This window comes from Chaetura pelagica, unplaced genomic scaffold (genome assembly GCF_000747805.2).
Source record: "Chaetura pelagica isolate M959 unplaced genomic scaffold, ChaPel_1.0 scaffold420, whole genome shotgun sequence".
In the NCBI taxonomy this organism is placed as follows: domain Eukaryota; kingdom Metazoa; phylum Chordata; class Aves; order Apodiformes; family Apodidae; genus Chaetura; species Chaetura pelagica.
Window position 1 is genome coordinate 571,939 of NW_009951919.1, and position 15,330 is coordinate 587,268.

Consider the following 15,330-nt stretch of genomic DNA (forward strand, 5'->3'; position numbering starts at 1 on the left):
TCCTGCTGAGGTTTAGTGGGGGTGGAATGTACAGTGAAACAGGAATATGCAGCAGTTTTCAAGGAAAGTGGTGTTAAGATACAGCTGATGTGCATTCTCTCAGTATTTGATCGTGCTATTTTTAAAAAATCAATGACAGCTTCTCTAAGTTGGGATGTTCTGCAGGTCATCTTTTGACAGAACTAGAGGCTCTGACTTAGCAAAGCACTGATGGAGGTGCTTGTCCTCACACAGATGCCTTGATTCTCCTGGAATTTAAGCATCTGCTTCAAGATAAGCTGAGACTTAAGAGCTTTTCCTTAATCCTCCTGTTTCCTTCAGTAAGAGGACCCCTGTGAAGCATAATGTAAAAATATAATCACCTGATTGACAGCTACTGTAGGAACTGGAAGTATTAAAATCTGTTCAGATGTTGATCTTCCAGGACAATACTACAATTTATACTGCTTTGCTGAAATGGAAGTCTGGGTTTTGATATCTGAAGTGGAGGCTCATTTGAACTGAATAGGAATGACTGTTTTTCTCTTCTTGTGTGCAGAAAGTTGGGTGTGACAGGGTTATAGGTTCCACAAAGCAGGAAGATAAATGTGGTGTTTGTGGAGGAGATAATTCCCATTGCAAAGTGGTGAAAGGAACATTTTCAAGAGTGCCAAAGAAACAAGGTCAGTGCATTCAGTGTGTTTTGTCCTGGGGAATTTGGGGTATTTTTGCTTGATCTCTTCTGTTTCATGGAAAGTACCAGAGCAATCATGAATCATTTACAGCATTACTGATTCAAACAAACTTTCTGGACTTTATTTTGAGATGTGTCTAGGATCTGAAAATAAGCCTTTTGTCCAGTGGTCAGTTACGTCTGTTGATATGAGGGCTTGTGTATGAATAGAAGAGGGCTTCAGTGCTCCATGTTGGAGAGCTGTGGACTTATTGGAGAGCTGATGTCACTGAGCTGCTCCCCTGGAGTCATTGGAGTGCTGCAATAATATGTTGTATCCCTCCCTGTCAGACAGGAGCTTGCATGGTCTGTGTCTGTGAGTGCATTTGGCACTTCAAGCCTGTTTTAGTCTGAAGCACTGTCAGTTTGTTGATAATACTTAAGGCATTTTTCTTCTGACCCAAAACCCCTTGTCCCTGTTATGTTCCATCACCTGGCACAGAAATAAGGATGGGAAAGAGGCTGGATTAGGTTCAGCTTGCTGTAGTACACCCTGTTTTTAGAAAATAAGATTTATTTAAAAACCTAAGACAGACTTTTCCTGGCTGTGACATACTAACCAGTTACTATCTTTTCAATAGGGCACATTAAGATGTTTGAAATTCCTGTTGGTGCGAGACATTTACTTATACAGGAAACAGATGCCACCAGTCATAATCTTGGTAAGTAACAAGTAGGAAAATTTTCAGTCAGAATATTTTTTCTGCTGTCTATTTTTTGTCTCTGGAGCCTCACAATGTGTTTATGCATTTGTTCACCCATTATCCTCCTACACCATGCACCTCCTTTAAGTATGTTAAATTAGAAAACTTGTTTGGCAATTTGATTTCCCTGTGTTGTATTCCCTGGTGTCCTAGCCAGAAGATCCCTGCACTGGCATATGCATGTGCAAAAGCTGATGGGAGAGGAGCTGAATTAGATTAGGGAGTGTGATGCAGTATCTTTGTGTGCATGTCTCCTAATGTGCTTCCCACCCTCAGCCATTTCCCAACTACATCCAAATCCATTCCAGGCCCTGCCCCATTGCTGCCAGTATTGACTCAGGGCTGCCAGATCAATCACAGGAAGTGATTGAAATCTGCTCCTTGCAGTGCCTGGGATCAATGGGAAGCAGTGCCAAGGAGGCTGTTATTAATTGGCAGTAGATTCCCAGAGAATGGCCTGCTAATAATGTGGTGAGACATTCCAGCTCCTCACCAGCCAGCACTGCCCTCACTGCTCCACACAGCCTTGCCCCATGGGGCAGGAGAGCAATGGCTGGCCCATCCAGACAATGTTCTCCTGGAGATGGAGACTGAGAGATACACATGGACACAAACAGCTTCCTCACTGTCCAGGCTGGCTCTGAGAGATCAGGGTGCTCAGGTGGCTGCTAGAGAGAGAAGGGACTTAAAATCTGGTGGTAAATAATGAACAGTCCGTGCTTCTCCTGATGAAGAGAGCTATTTTGCACCTCAGGAGAAAAACACAAGTCCTAATGCAAAGGTGGCTGAGGTCTCTCTGGGTGGAGGATGGGGCATTGATCACAGCCACCCCAGAGACACTGTGTGCAATGGCAGGTGCCCGGGGAGCAGCGGGAGGTCCAGCAGGGCTGTGTCCATGGCAGGGCTGGGGCTGAGCAGGGGAATTAATACAGTTTCTAGTGTCTCACTCTTGCTGCGGGGACCTGCTGGGGGTTAGCCCCGTAACCTTTCTTTCGTGGAGCAGTAACAGCCTCCTGAGCTGCTGTGCAGCCTGTCAAAGAGCTGAGTCCCTGCGGGACCCCCCACTGGCTGTCAAATTGGCTTGGATTTGGCCAGCAGCTGCAGAAGTTGTCAGTCGGGAGCCGGCAGACGGACACACGCGGTGCGGCCGCGCTGGCCTCATTTCTGTGGCAAGGCAGGCTAGGAAAAAGAAATAAAAAGACAATTGATGTTTCTGGAGCTGAGCAGGAAAGTGTTAGCAGTTCAGTGAAACACCTGAAAAACTCTTTCCAAACCTGTAAGGGAAAACACACACTGGCCTCTTCTGCTGCTTCCAATGGGACAAGAGCAGAGCAAAACACAGGAGTGAACCTCTTGTATTCACCCTTTCTTATGTTGTTCCTAGCAATTAAAAATCGTGAGACGGGGAAATTCATCCTAAGTGAAGACAACTACGTGCCAGACTCTAAAGTATTTATTGACATGGGTGTGGAGTGGGAGTATCGGAATGACGACGATAGAGAAACTGTGCAGACCATGGGGCCGCTGCGTAATGGAATAGTTATTCTGGTAAGTCAAATGAAAACCATCTTCCATGGAACACAATGGCAGGGGTACCAAGCCATAATGTGCTATAATATATGTTTGATTCCTCTTGTCAGTTGCAAGAAGACATCTGCTTCAATTAGAAGACATTAGAAGATGTATTTTAATTCCTTTCTCCTGGTTCATTGCTCTGCACAAGAATGGAAATCTGGGGAGGGAATTTTCACAAGGGCTTGTAGTGAAGAGGACAAGGGGGAATGGATTAAGGCTGGAAGAGGGGAGTTTAAGAAGAAATTCTGCAGTGTGAGGGTGGTAAGACACTGGTACAGGTTGCCCAGAGAAGCTGTGGAGGCTCCATCCCTGGAAGTGTTCAAGGGCAGGTTTGATGAGGCTCTGAGCAACCTGGTTTAGCAGGAGGTGGTCCCGCCCATGCAGGTGGTTGGGACTAGATGACCTTTAAGGTCCCTTCCAACCCAAACCATTTTGTGATTCTATGAGTCTAATAATTCTATGAATTGTTATAACTCAGGGTTATGTGTTGAGCAGCCAACTCTCCTGATTAGCTCCTATGGATGGCCTAGAAAGTGGCCACTGTAGAAACTGCCAGCTTATCATATCTGACACATCAGCATTAGTTAAAAAAAAGTCAGAATGGTTCATATCAGATAGATCTAACAGCTCCTTCTCCTGTTCATGTTTTAAAAATGTATCCTGCACAGGCAGAAGCAGGATTTTTTTGCTTCCAGGCTCACTGTGTCAGGGCTCAGCCAGTTCTGCAGCTCCCAAGTCCACCCAAATATATTATTTTTCATTGCAAACCAGCAAACAATAGACTACAATGAATAAGGGGAGGTTTCTTCAGAATCCCTCTGAAAGCAGCTGCAGTGTGTTGATCTACACCAGCTGAATGTCAGAGGAGAAATAAATATTATGTTTTCAAAGGACCAATATTTTGCACTTTATTCACATTGAGTTCTGTTTTCTTGCCTTTGTCTTAGTGCAGTGTGATTGTAAAAACTCTTTCTAAGTAGTTTATATTTCTGCCAGAATTAAGTAACAGGCTATACATAATTCCCAGGATTATCATATTTGTGTTTTATCAGAAATATAAGCAATTTTCTTCACCACTTTCAGTTTTTTATGCATTTGAATTTGTTTTGTCTTTCAGTGGAACTATCCATTATCATTTTAGTACAACATTTCCTTCCTTTATGATGGGATATGGAAAAAATTTAGTATCCTGAATTCAGTCCAACGCTGGCAAGAAAAATCAGTCTAAATCAATAACAGTCTTTCTTAATATGCAGTTTAGAAACTCTGTGTCATAAGGATAGAGACACTTTTTCATCAGGGGAAAAAGAAGTGTTGAGTGCAGTGAAAAGGTTTAAATCCCTCCGAGGATGTTTTTATATCTGAGCCACGATGATTGCTTTTTTGTGTCATTTCACATAGCTTCTGATAGCAGTCTTTCAAATATTTTTTTTTCCCTACATCTGTTTTGCTTATTAGGTGATTCCTCATGGTGGTGCCAAGATATCTTTGACTTACAAGTACATGATCCATGAAGATTCCTTGAATGTAGATAACAATAATGTTTTGGAAGTTGACTCAGTGTCATATGAATGGGCTCTGAAGAAATGGTCCCAATGTTCAAAGCCTTGTGGAGGAGGTAAAAGGAAAACCCCAAAGCAACCAAAATTGATTAGGAGAAAAACTGAGGGCACAAGTACCATGTGTGGAATTCATTGCCATCAGACATTAGGGAGAGCAGGAGTATGGGAGTGTCTTACGTAAGCTAGTAACAGATAAAGAAATAGTCAGTAGAGTTAAAAAATATTACTTAAATGGTTTGGGGACAGATCTGGAGTGGCCCACTTCTGATTTGAGTTTATGAAACTGAAAAAATTGTATAAATGTGCAAGATTTGGATGAGGGTCTCCAAGCTGCGAGGGTGCCAAACCTCAAGGTGCCACGGGGCAGCTTTTAGTAAACCTGCAGCCTGTGATATGGACTTTGCAAGGCAAAGCCCTGCCAGATGTTTACCCTGATGCTGTTCTCCAGGCTGATGGGCAGCTCACAACACCTGTGTGGCTGTGCAGGTTTGCAGAAGGCTTTTGAAATGCTAGATGTTGTTTTTCTCGTGATGGTCTGTAGTGAAAAATAATGAGGGTGAACAATTCCGAGTGCTAAATCCACATGAATAAGTGCTTTTTAGCACTGTCCAATTTACAGTTCCTCTTATACTGTGCTCACCTGTAGTTCCAACTGTGACCTTTGACAGTGTCTGAGCAGTTGGTTTGAAACCTGAAAATAAGAGAAGTGTCTTTCTTCAGGCTACCAGTTCACAAAATACGGCTGCCGGAGGAAGACAGACCACAAGATGGTTCATCGGAGTTACTGCGAGTTGATCCAAAAGCCCAAGCCCATCCGCAGGGTCTGCAACCTCCAGGAGTGCTCCCAGCCCATGTAAGCACCTCTGCTCACCTGCAGCAGCCACTGCACCCAGCACTTAACACCTGAAAGAAGGTGGCCTGAGCTTCACCTCCATGAATCCTTACAGAGAGCCAGAACTGTGAGGATGTGATGCCATGTTTGGCTTGTAGAAGTACTATCTCTGGAACTGATGGTTCCTATTACTTCTGAAATAAGTTGGTTTAGGAAAGAAGCACTCTCTTGATCCAGACATTAGGATGTGTTCAGGCCATCTTAAGGTAATAAAAAATAGACATAAATTCAGTTTATAGCATTTGATTTTACACAGTGAGAACTGACCATGTAAGAACAAATTTGCAGGGCGCTAGGTAAGAAAACCAATGTCATACAGCCTCTCAAATAAAATTTTCCTAAAGTTCACAGTATATTTTTGGACATTCAAACACAGGGAAAAATACCTGACATGGTAGATTTCTCTGGCAGCCCTCATACAGCATAGTATGCCTGATGTGCCTTCCTCTTTGCTACACATAGTTACGTTTTATGAATATTTTAATTCACGTTTTACAGGTGCTTTATTGGACTGGCAGCAGGTTGGACTCTTGCCACATGTAGGACTCATATATTCCTCATGCTGCTACTGCAACAAGAAAGGAGTATGTTGATCCCAGCTTTTATCTCTGGGGACAAGTCTAGATTCCAGGAAGCACTGCAAAAAGTAGAACATACCATGCAATATTTCCTAACTTCCTTTCAAAAAAAGGTTTGAAAGAGAGAAAAGTCAAAAAACTGTGCCCCATAAACTCAGCATGGGTCAGGGTTTAACATTTATTTATTGGAAAACTGAAGTAATGACCTAACCATATCTCAGGCTTTCTGGAAGGGACTGTATTCTTCTTTCAGCTACAAATATAATTGGACCCAGGTACCACAAAGACTCAATAGGATCCTAAATTGTACTTGGATTCCTGAATGTTTCAGTCACTTCTGTTTCCACAGAATGTCATCAGAGCTTTCTGCACTCGTGCATAGGAGAGGCAATTATTTGAGAGATTTTATGAAGCCCTGTGACACCCACCACACTAATATGCTGCTTCTTCACTGCTGGGGGAAAAAGATCTTTTTGTGTCTGAAATCACCTTAGGCTTCATGGCTTTGTGCTCCCCAGCACTTGTCTTCAACCACAGTTCTGTGATTTCAATAGACTACAAAAAGAAGGTTAGGTGAAATTACCACTACTTTTTGAACTGGAGCATCTAGAGCATTACCTTGGGCTCAGGCTATTTGTTGACTGTTTCTGAATCAGAATTTTATGAGTACTTTAGAACAACTGCTTCAAATTCAGGATCTTTCTTCAGACTGTGAATATGTTTGGTAAAGTTTATCCCATGAAGGCTGTTTACATTGAACAATATTTTCTTCTTGCAGATCTCTGCATTCTGTAAATATTTATTGACTGCTGTATTTCTTCACTTACTTGATTTTAATCAAGCTTTCAGTAGTCTATATGAATTCCCTCTGCTTCTTGTCTGTCACTGTTGTTCTTCTCTAAGCTCCTTACAATTTTTAGGTGTAATTCTTGAGCTGTTTGGATGATATCAACAAGGTTCTCAACAACTCTACAGTACAAACCATAGGTTTCATTTGGCCAAACAGATTTACACATTATGAACTCAAAGCTTCTAATTTTCAGTGGTGTTGCTTTCCCCAAAACCAAACATTGATGATACTGAAGACCCCAGTTTGCCCAAGCTCAGCACACACAGTTCAGACAGTGTAGCTGGGTTTAAAAAATTTGGGTCTTATTACTGATTTTTGACCCTTGTTGTAACTGCTTATGTTTTTTCACATCTTCTTCCATGTCAGAACTAGTATTAACATCCTGTTAAGCTTGTGTTTAAGAGTTGCAGTTCAACAATTTGCAGTTAACCAATTTAGGAGAGGAAGAATTTTGTTCAATGTTTTCTTTTTCATTCACCCAGATGGGTCACAGGAGAATGGGAGCCTTGCAGCAAAAGCTGTGGGAAAACAGGGTACCAGGTGCGCTCGGTCCGCTGCATCCAGCCCCTGCAGGACAACACCAACCGCTCCGTGCACACCAAGTACTGCAGCAACGAGCGGCCCGAGGGCAGGAGGCCCTGCAACCGGGAGCTCTGCCCAGCCCAGTGGAGAATAGGACCCTGGTCCCAGGTCAGGCACCTTCTGGAGGTCTCAAGCAACTCATTTCTTATCATGCAGAGGAGAAAATCTTGATGTTTGTTCTGTGCTTTTTATTAAAATAATTATTCTGTTTTCTTTCACATAAAGAAGACTTTGAAGTCTTCAGATACTGTGGTTAAGGGCATCTAAGGAAGTTAGGCACCAACACTCATGGAGATTCAAAGGTGGAAGCATCTTCCATGTAAAGGCCTTTTAGCTGCTCAGCCTCCTAAGGTTCTGCCCGTAACACAGAGGACAGAGTTTTTCACCTAGTTTACTACCAAAATACAGGGCACCCATTCATGAGCCCTTTTTGTTTGCTGTTGCTATGGACAAAATGGGATTCTGTTACTCCCATCACAAGGTCAGGAGCTGAGCATTTTGTGCTTTCCATCCCTGGCTCTTTGGGTAATCACTATGTGAGCAAGAAATGTGAGGCCACTGTGCACTGACTGGTTCTTGCTAAGTTATTTACTAGAGCACTGAGAAGCTCCACCTTATTCGTATTTGCAAACCTTTGCAGTCATCAAAAAGCAAGAAATATTAATAGAGTATTGCGACATTAAGTTGTCCTTAGAATTTTGTTACATAGGGAACTTGCAATTTATCTCATCATTTCTCCATTAAATTGTTTAAAAAACGTGGCTGCATTGGAGAAACAACAGTTTATTTTAGAACTGTGCCATGCAAATCAGCATAAACAATATTTGTCCTCCCTGGATTGAATAGGTGTCACAAGCAATGCCAACCCTGATGCACACCATGACCAGATGCTTCACAGTTACTGTTGTCTCTTCACTGCTCAGGCCAGAAGTCCATAACCTGGACCATTTCACAGTTCCTGATGTACCACAAAGGCAATGGTTCTCCCTCTTGCCTAGTTGCTATGGGTGTGGTGGAGGTTCACGTACTGTACCATGTTGGCTCAAATCAAGGGCAGTGGTTGGAAATTTAAAATCTAATTTCTAACCCATTGTTTCCAAAGGGTGGCTGAGGGTCTAACTGGTGCCTCTCCTTCCAGTGCTCAGTCAGCTGTGGCAATGGCACGCAGGACCGCCCGGTCCTGTGCCGGACCAGGGACAACGCCATCGGCCTGTGTAAAGAGAACAAACCAGAGACTGTAAGGATTTGCAGACTACCTCCCTGTCAGAGTAAGTGCTTGTCTTCTCTAACATTTATTACTTGCTGAAAAAAAGGTTATGTTGATTGTATTGGTTTGAAATGCCTTCATCGAATTGATACTTGTGTGCTACGTCTGCCCCGGGTGGCAGTTCTTCATAGCCTGGTTTTGAGTAGATTTTCAAAATGTGAAGCTGTTGTGTGACCAGTGGGCTTTTTGGGCTTGTAGTTGTTCTCTTTGCATGGTGGGAATCCCCGTTTGCCCCAGAACAGCATGAGAGGCTGGGGCAGAGCTCAGCACAGTGATGATGGCTGGATCTGTCCAGCAGGTGCCAGCTTCCCTGTCTGCCTGAGTCCAGCCCTCTGCCCCTGTGCTGGGCTTGGCAAGAGGCTGCTGGGTTGAGGCTAATCAAGGGCATCGTATACAGAGATGCCTCTCTTTGCTTTCCTCATCTCCCATGACAGTTCCAGGCTTCTTTTCCATTCTGTTAAGCACATGTTATCTTCAGGGATTATACAACTCTGTTTTTTTAAACTGTAACAAATTTATTCCTATGTAATCCAGAGCACTAATGCTTTTATCCTTGTTAGGTTTTTGGCTGTTTGCAGATGATGCTTGTGAGATCATTTTACATACTCCTATTATCACATAATTAATATTTTTATTTCATTCCTGATGTATTTCTCAGGGTAGCTTTGGATTTCTAATTAGTTAGAACCAAGCTGTCAATTACACTCTGCAACACAAAGATTTTAAAGAGGCACTGTAACTAAACCAGACTGGATGTGTCTTAGGTCATAAGTAGTAATGCTGCGAGGTACTTCTGGAGAACTGGCCTTCAGGCTGTTCTCTCTCACGGGCTGGGCACATGTTGTAGCAAACAGGCCAAACAGCACCCACAGGCCACGACTGCACAGCCTGGTCACAGTTCTTCCCTGGGCTCCTTCACCACTGGAGCCCACAGTCTCTGCTCATCCATGTCTGACAGGTCAATGACTCATGTTAACCTATGTTGTGTTACATCTTTTTTTTCTTTTTTTTTTCCCCCCTCTATTCAAGGAAATGTTTCTGATCCTTCAAAGAAAACCTACATGATACAATGGCTGTCAAGACCTGATCCAGACTACCCCATCCAGAAAATATCTTCAAGTAAAAGACCCATTTATAACTCTGCCTTTGCCCTTAAATGCATGCCACATCGAATGTGGACTTTGCCTTTTGCTCTCTTCTTCTCTCTATGCGGAAAGTTCCCTTGACTTTGCCAAGTTTAAATCTTGGGCTGAATCTTTTTTTCACACCAGGCACTTGGTGCTCGGTGTTTTTCTTCTCTGGAGCTTGCATAGCACTGGTGGTGGAGGTCTTGAAGTGTTGGATGTGTGAAGTTGGATCTCCACAGTATGTTGCAGTCCTCTGAAAGGGAGCTGGGATCGGTTTGCTTGTTGCTTGGTGATGGTGAAAAAAGGCTCTTACTGGTTCATGATGTGCAGTTTGATAACAAAACTGAGAACTTATTGTGAATGTGATCACATCACAATAATGACACCTTGTAGTGCTGAAGTTCTCCTTTATCTAAACTCCCTAAATCTCATAACTCTCTAGGCTCAGTTCGCTGACAGGGTAGTCTGATGAGTGAAAGAACTTTTTCATTCCATTTCCCTTTGCGGTGCCATTGTTTTGCTCGCCCTTGCTCCTCATTTTTTATCCCTGACTCTCACATTTATGTTTGTATCCCATGGGGGGCTCACTGGGAAGCAAAAGCTCAGTCTCTGTTGGTACTTTCCATGCTGCTACGACACCAGTGGCTCTCACCTGACTCCTGGTGATGGCCTGAGATATTTTCCCCTGAGCGCCGCTCATCCCTTTCCCCATCGCACCATTTGGGCCGGTTTTGCCTACTTTCACTTTCAGAAACAAAACCGAAGCAGAGCAGGCCTGGGCCACATTGAAGGTTGCATGGTGGTGTTTTCCTTAACCTGGTGGAGGCAATATGATGTTTTCATCAATTACGATGTCTCCAGCTGCTTGACATGGAGCTGTTAATACTCATTCCATCTTTGGTCTTTTTTCACCATGTGCATGTCTGACTTGACTGGTGCGGTTGTATGTGTGCGTGTGTGTGCTCTATAGATGTGTCAACTGGCAAACATAACAGTGTGAACTACTACAGAATTACCTCAATTTTTATTGCTTTTTTTTTTTTTTTTTTTTTGCTTAGAAGAAGAATTTTAGAAAAATGCCTTAATGTTGAAATGTAAATGGCATTAATTTACCAGATCCAGCTTTAAAGATAAACAGGACACTGGTACCTTGAGTTAATCTTCATACGGAGTGTTTTTACTTGAATGATGACTATTAGGAGGGAGTAAATTTAATCTGAGGTTAATTTGCACAGTGCATATCCACATCTTCATCAAGGCAGGATTGTGACTTGACTTACTGAGATTTAACTGCATTCTTGCTTCACCTTCCGTGTTTGTGTTGGAGATTTGGGATTCACGAGTCATAAACCTGTTTGTGAGTCAGTACCAGTAGTAGAACTGTATCAACTTTAACTTTGCAGTCTTGGAGCAAATTACTACCTTATTGCATTGATCATATTCTTTGGCAAAGTGGCATTTTTGAATCTTTGGGTCGTCAACAGTGTAGCACTTCAAACTTGTCATTATCATGTGATCACATATTTAAATTTTGCTGTTAATATGATAATTTTCCTGAAACATGTTAACAATTTACATGACAAGGTGAAAAAGCAAAGACACATATCTGGCACTGAATACTGTTATGTAAAATAATTGGTGTTTAACTGTATAAATATATTCATGACTGTTACCTTTAAATAGACAATGTTTAGTGATGTTTCAAGAGATGGGTGGCTATAGAGAATGGTGCAATAAGGTATCTGGGCATTGTGCACTATGTCTATATGCACTTTGGTTTATCAGGGATATTTTATTAGTGTTTTGTATGTACTTAACATAATATTAAAGATGTGCCAATTCAGTTTGCTTTTCAATATTTTTTTAAGAGACTAATGTGTACCAAAGTGACTGTGAAACTGATTTATTTTTTTCTTACTGATGTTTTGAAGATATACTTCCAGTCTGTCATGCATACTGCAAGTAAAAATAAATAAAAGTTCAGCAAATCTGGATATTTTGGTTTGCATAGAGGATAAAAATTTCATTCTGACATTCATAAGCTACAGAGTTTATTTATACAACTTATTAGGTGTCACTAAACGTATTCTATAATGCAGTTTTATTTTCATGTCTTTTTAAGCTTGACATAACATATATTTGATAGGGGGACAAAAAAGGCATTTTTCTAAAGGTGCTTTTAGTGATTTTTATAAAGCCAAGAACAGATCTGCCTTGTTGAAACTGCATTTAAATCTTATACCTGTTGGCTTTTATTTTGCAAGCTATTTGGAGCAGCTTGCATTAAGGTCATGAAACGCAAGGCAAAATGTTCAAAGGGGACTCTACATGGTATGTAAAAAATCTATATAAAGTTATATAGGTACATGAAGTCCTTTGTATAGACTTGTGCATGCAGAGATGAACAGTTCCAGCTCTTAAAGACTGGTTTGAAAATGTCTCCAAAATCAAGGTACTATTCTTAGGTTCCTAAGGAAGGAGTTGTTTTTTATTCCCAGCAGCATCTCAGTTTAGCATTTGAAAAGTATGAAAGTGAATTAAAACATTTTAAAATAGGAACCTGAAATTTACTTTTCTGCAACAATTGTGGCATAAATACAAGCCAGGGAAGGTGTTTACACCTTCCTCAGCCAGCACAAGTATTTTAAAGCAGCAGCAACAAATATTAATTTATTTGAGACTGCTATGTTTGCCAATTAAACACCTATAATGCCCTATTTTGTTAACTGGGGGAGAGTGAAGCAGCAACACCTACACTTTCTGAGTTCACGTGGTATCTCTGGTTCTTGCCTTGGCTGAAAGGTTGTTGGCAGAGTAGGTCAGTGTTTGCAGCAGGATGGGGAAGCAGGAGCTGCAGTAACGGGCTGACTTGAGCACGCTCGAAATAGAGGCGAGTAATTGGAGTTACTCATCCTTTACTGTAAGAGTAGGTGGAAATGTAGTTAGAGCAGGGAGAGAGGCAGAAGTGATTTCATGTCTGATCACAGAGGCAATGTTTTGTTACTGATTATGCCAAGTGTTGGTCAGTCTGCTCTTCTCCTCCGCCCTCTCCTCTCCTACAAGCCCTCTGGCTCCTCTTTCTTTCAGCATGGGCTGGCTGGATGTTGGGGTTTTCCTCCACTGCAGTTCCCAGTAGTTCCTGACTCTGTCACTTCAGCCTGGAGGCACAGGAGCTGTAGAGTATGTATGTAGGACAGAGGACAGGTAGCTTCTCTCCAAGGAGCTTGCTAGCCCCTCAGCTTCCATCCATTCATACCACCCACTACCTCCTCTGAAAAGAAATCACAGGGACTTGAGTGGTCTCTGAGTAGATGCCTGTTCATGCTTCTCAGACAGTAAAACGGTGTGACCAGCTCCCCTGGAACACCTTAGCCTACCTTGTGTCACCTGTATTCCAGCACAATCAGGATCTGCTGTTACACCTGTATGACAATGCAGATGATTGTCATAACATCTATTGTCAGCTTCAAACCTACCAATTACTGCTCTTTCACTTTAGGACAGTTTTCCAGTCAGTGACATAAAAATCAGGACTTGTTACTGAGTCTCCCAGTCACTCCCTGTGGCTCCATCCAACTGGACTTGGTTGTTCTGGCAGTATCAGCTCCCTTCTAGGAGGAGAAAAGCCTTAGGCTAAATGCACCACTTTTCTCTCAAGCAAGGGACTTGCTCAGGCAATGCTGCTCTTTTCAGGCCAAAAAAAATCACTCCAGTGGGAGATGGATTAATTCAGAGTGTTACACTGTACACATAGAAATGGACTTGACTCTCTTGAGGCAGTCCAGATAAATATATACATATATATAAAACAGGCTTGACTCTGCTTAGTCACTGTTAGATTGCAGAGAAACATGAAAAGGAGAAAAGGGGAGGAAAAGAAGGTATTTTCAATATAAACCTTGATGACTTTCTGGAAGTTTAATGTAGGAATAGCAACAAACAGCACTTTTGGTGTGTTTCACACTCTGAGCAAAAAAAAATGCAGGTGGTTGTGGCTGCACAGTCTTCAGGGCACCACTTCCAGAGTGAGGAGCCAAAACTCAGAGTGTGGAGCAAAGATCCAGAGTGCTATGGTCTGTAATGTGGATGGGGCTGGTACAAAGAGCTCAGATCAGCTTTCGTGTCCCTTCATACGGGTTTTAGGTTTAATACTAAGCCTGCTTCTGCCTAAAGAAGGCTCATTTGCCAGTTTTCCATCCCACTAAACACCAAACCCTCTGCCCACTGCCAAAGCTTCAGCTGTGTTTCTTTTTCTGATCAATGTGAAGATGCTCTTTATTTATCTGATCTTTTTTTCTCTTTCAGAAGCTCATTGTCAAGGAGACAAGTCAATGTTCTGTCGCATGGAGGTTCTCTCTCGTTACTGCTCAATTCCTGGTTACAATAAGCTGTGTTGCAAGTCCTGTAACATGTACAGCAATCTAACAGAGGACAACAATGTAACCAGTTCTAACCTAAATAAGAATAATGTGATTGAGGAGGAGCTCCGGACAACCCTCAGCCCTGCCGTGGGAGTGTCCACCACACAGGCTGCCACCAGCCCTCCTCCTGTTGCCAAAACACGAGCACCTCCTTCCAATGCAACCGAGGAGCACCCAGAAATCAATGCTGTGGATGTTCCCTATAAAATCCACGGGCTGGATAACGAGGTGTCGCAGCACAACATCATTACACGGAGGAGGATACCTTATGAAAGGACAAGGAATCAAAGAATTCAGGAGCTGATTGAGGAGAAAAGGAAAAAAGAGACTCTTAGGAAAAGAAACTAAAATGGAAATATGGCACAAACAACGTTTTTCTCTTATAGAGATGTTACCAACATCATAGTGTTGCCCATGTCATAGAGACTAAAAAGGGTGAAAAAAAAAATATCAAAAGTGGTGCTATGGCAGAGATGCCAAATTCTAAAGCCTGCTATCAATGGGAATGACAGATTGTTCCATAAGTGCTAATCTGAACACTTTGAGGGCCAGGTTTACAGGGTACAGCAGAGTATTAGTGCAATATCAGTATCACCGAGTCCAAACAATCTGTACCACCTAGGCCAGGTTAGCAGGTCTATTGTTTATGGGCTCTTTAAAGTCTTCTGTGCCTGTGTTTGGGAATAGCAATGGGAGTTACACTTAGGATGGAGGAAAACAGCCCCAAGAGATAATAAATCCCCTTTCACACTGACAAGCAGGTAGTCAGCAATCCTGTGATGCTGCTGTGCATGGCACCAACACAGCCCTGGTTCAGGAAGGTGCTTAAGGACCTGCCAGCTTATGTTTAGCTGCCTTTGGTAGAGCTGCTGCTGTGGGCACAGCCAGGCATGTGCTTACACAGCTTTCTGAACTGGGGTTGTGTAAGAAAATATATAGAAAATTCTTTAGCCATATATTTATGTGTACATTAAAAACTGGCAAACAATAGTTTATATATTTCCATAGATAATTTCAAAGGATTCTCCTAAACCTTGAATTACATGCAGTGGGGTAGATC

The 15,330-nt window shown here is 42.3% G+C and overlaps 1 protein-coding gene across 1 annotated transcript in view; it reads left to right on the forward strand.

The window, feature by feature from the left end:
• Positions 1-14,618, forward strand: part of ADAMTS2 (ADAM metallopeptidase with thrombospondin type 1 motif, 2) — a 174,984-nt gene extending 160,366 nt beyond the window's left edge. Inside the window, exons 14-22 of the mRNA XM_009995604.1 lie at positions 539-662; positions 1,294-1,374; positions 2,801-2,964; positions 4,450-4,609; positions 5,274-5,406; positions 7,356-7,563; positions 8,594-8,723; positions 9,752-9,841; positions 14,155-14,618. Of these exons, the coding sequence (XP_009993906.1) occupies positions 539-662; positions 1,294-1,374; positions 2,801-2,964; positions 4,450-4,609; positions 5,274-5,406; positions 7,356-7,563; positions 8,594-8,723; positions 9,752-9,841; positions 14,155-14,618 (1,554 nt within the window). The remainder of the gene's footprint in view (positions 1-538; positions 663-1,293; positions 1,375-2,800; positions 2,965-4,449; positions 4,610-5,273; positions 5,407-7,355; positions 7,564-8,593; positions 8,724-9,751; positions 9,842-14,154) is intronic.
• The last annotated feature ends 712 nt before the right edge of the window (positions 14,619-15,330 follow it).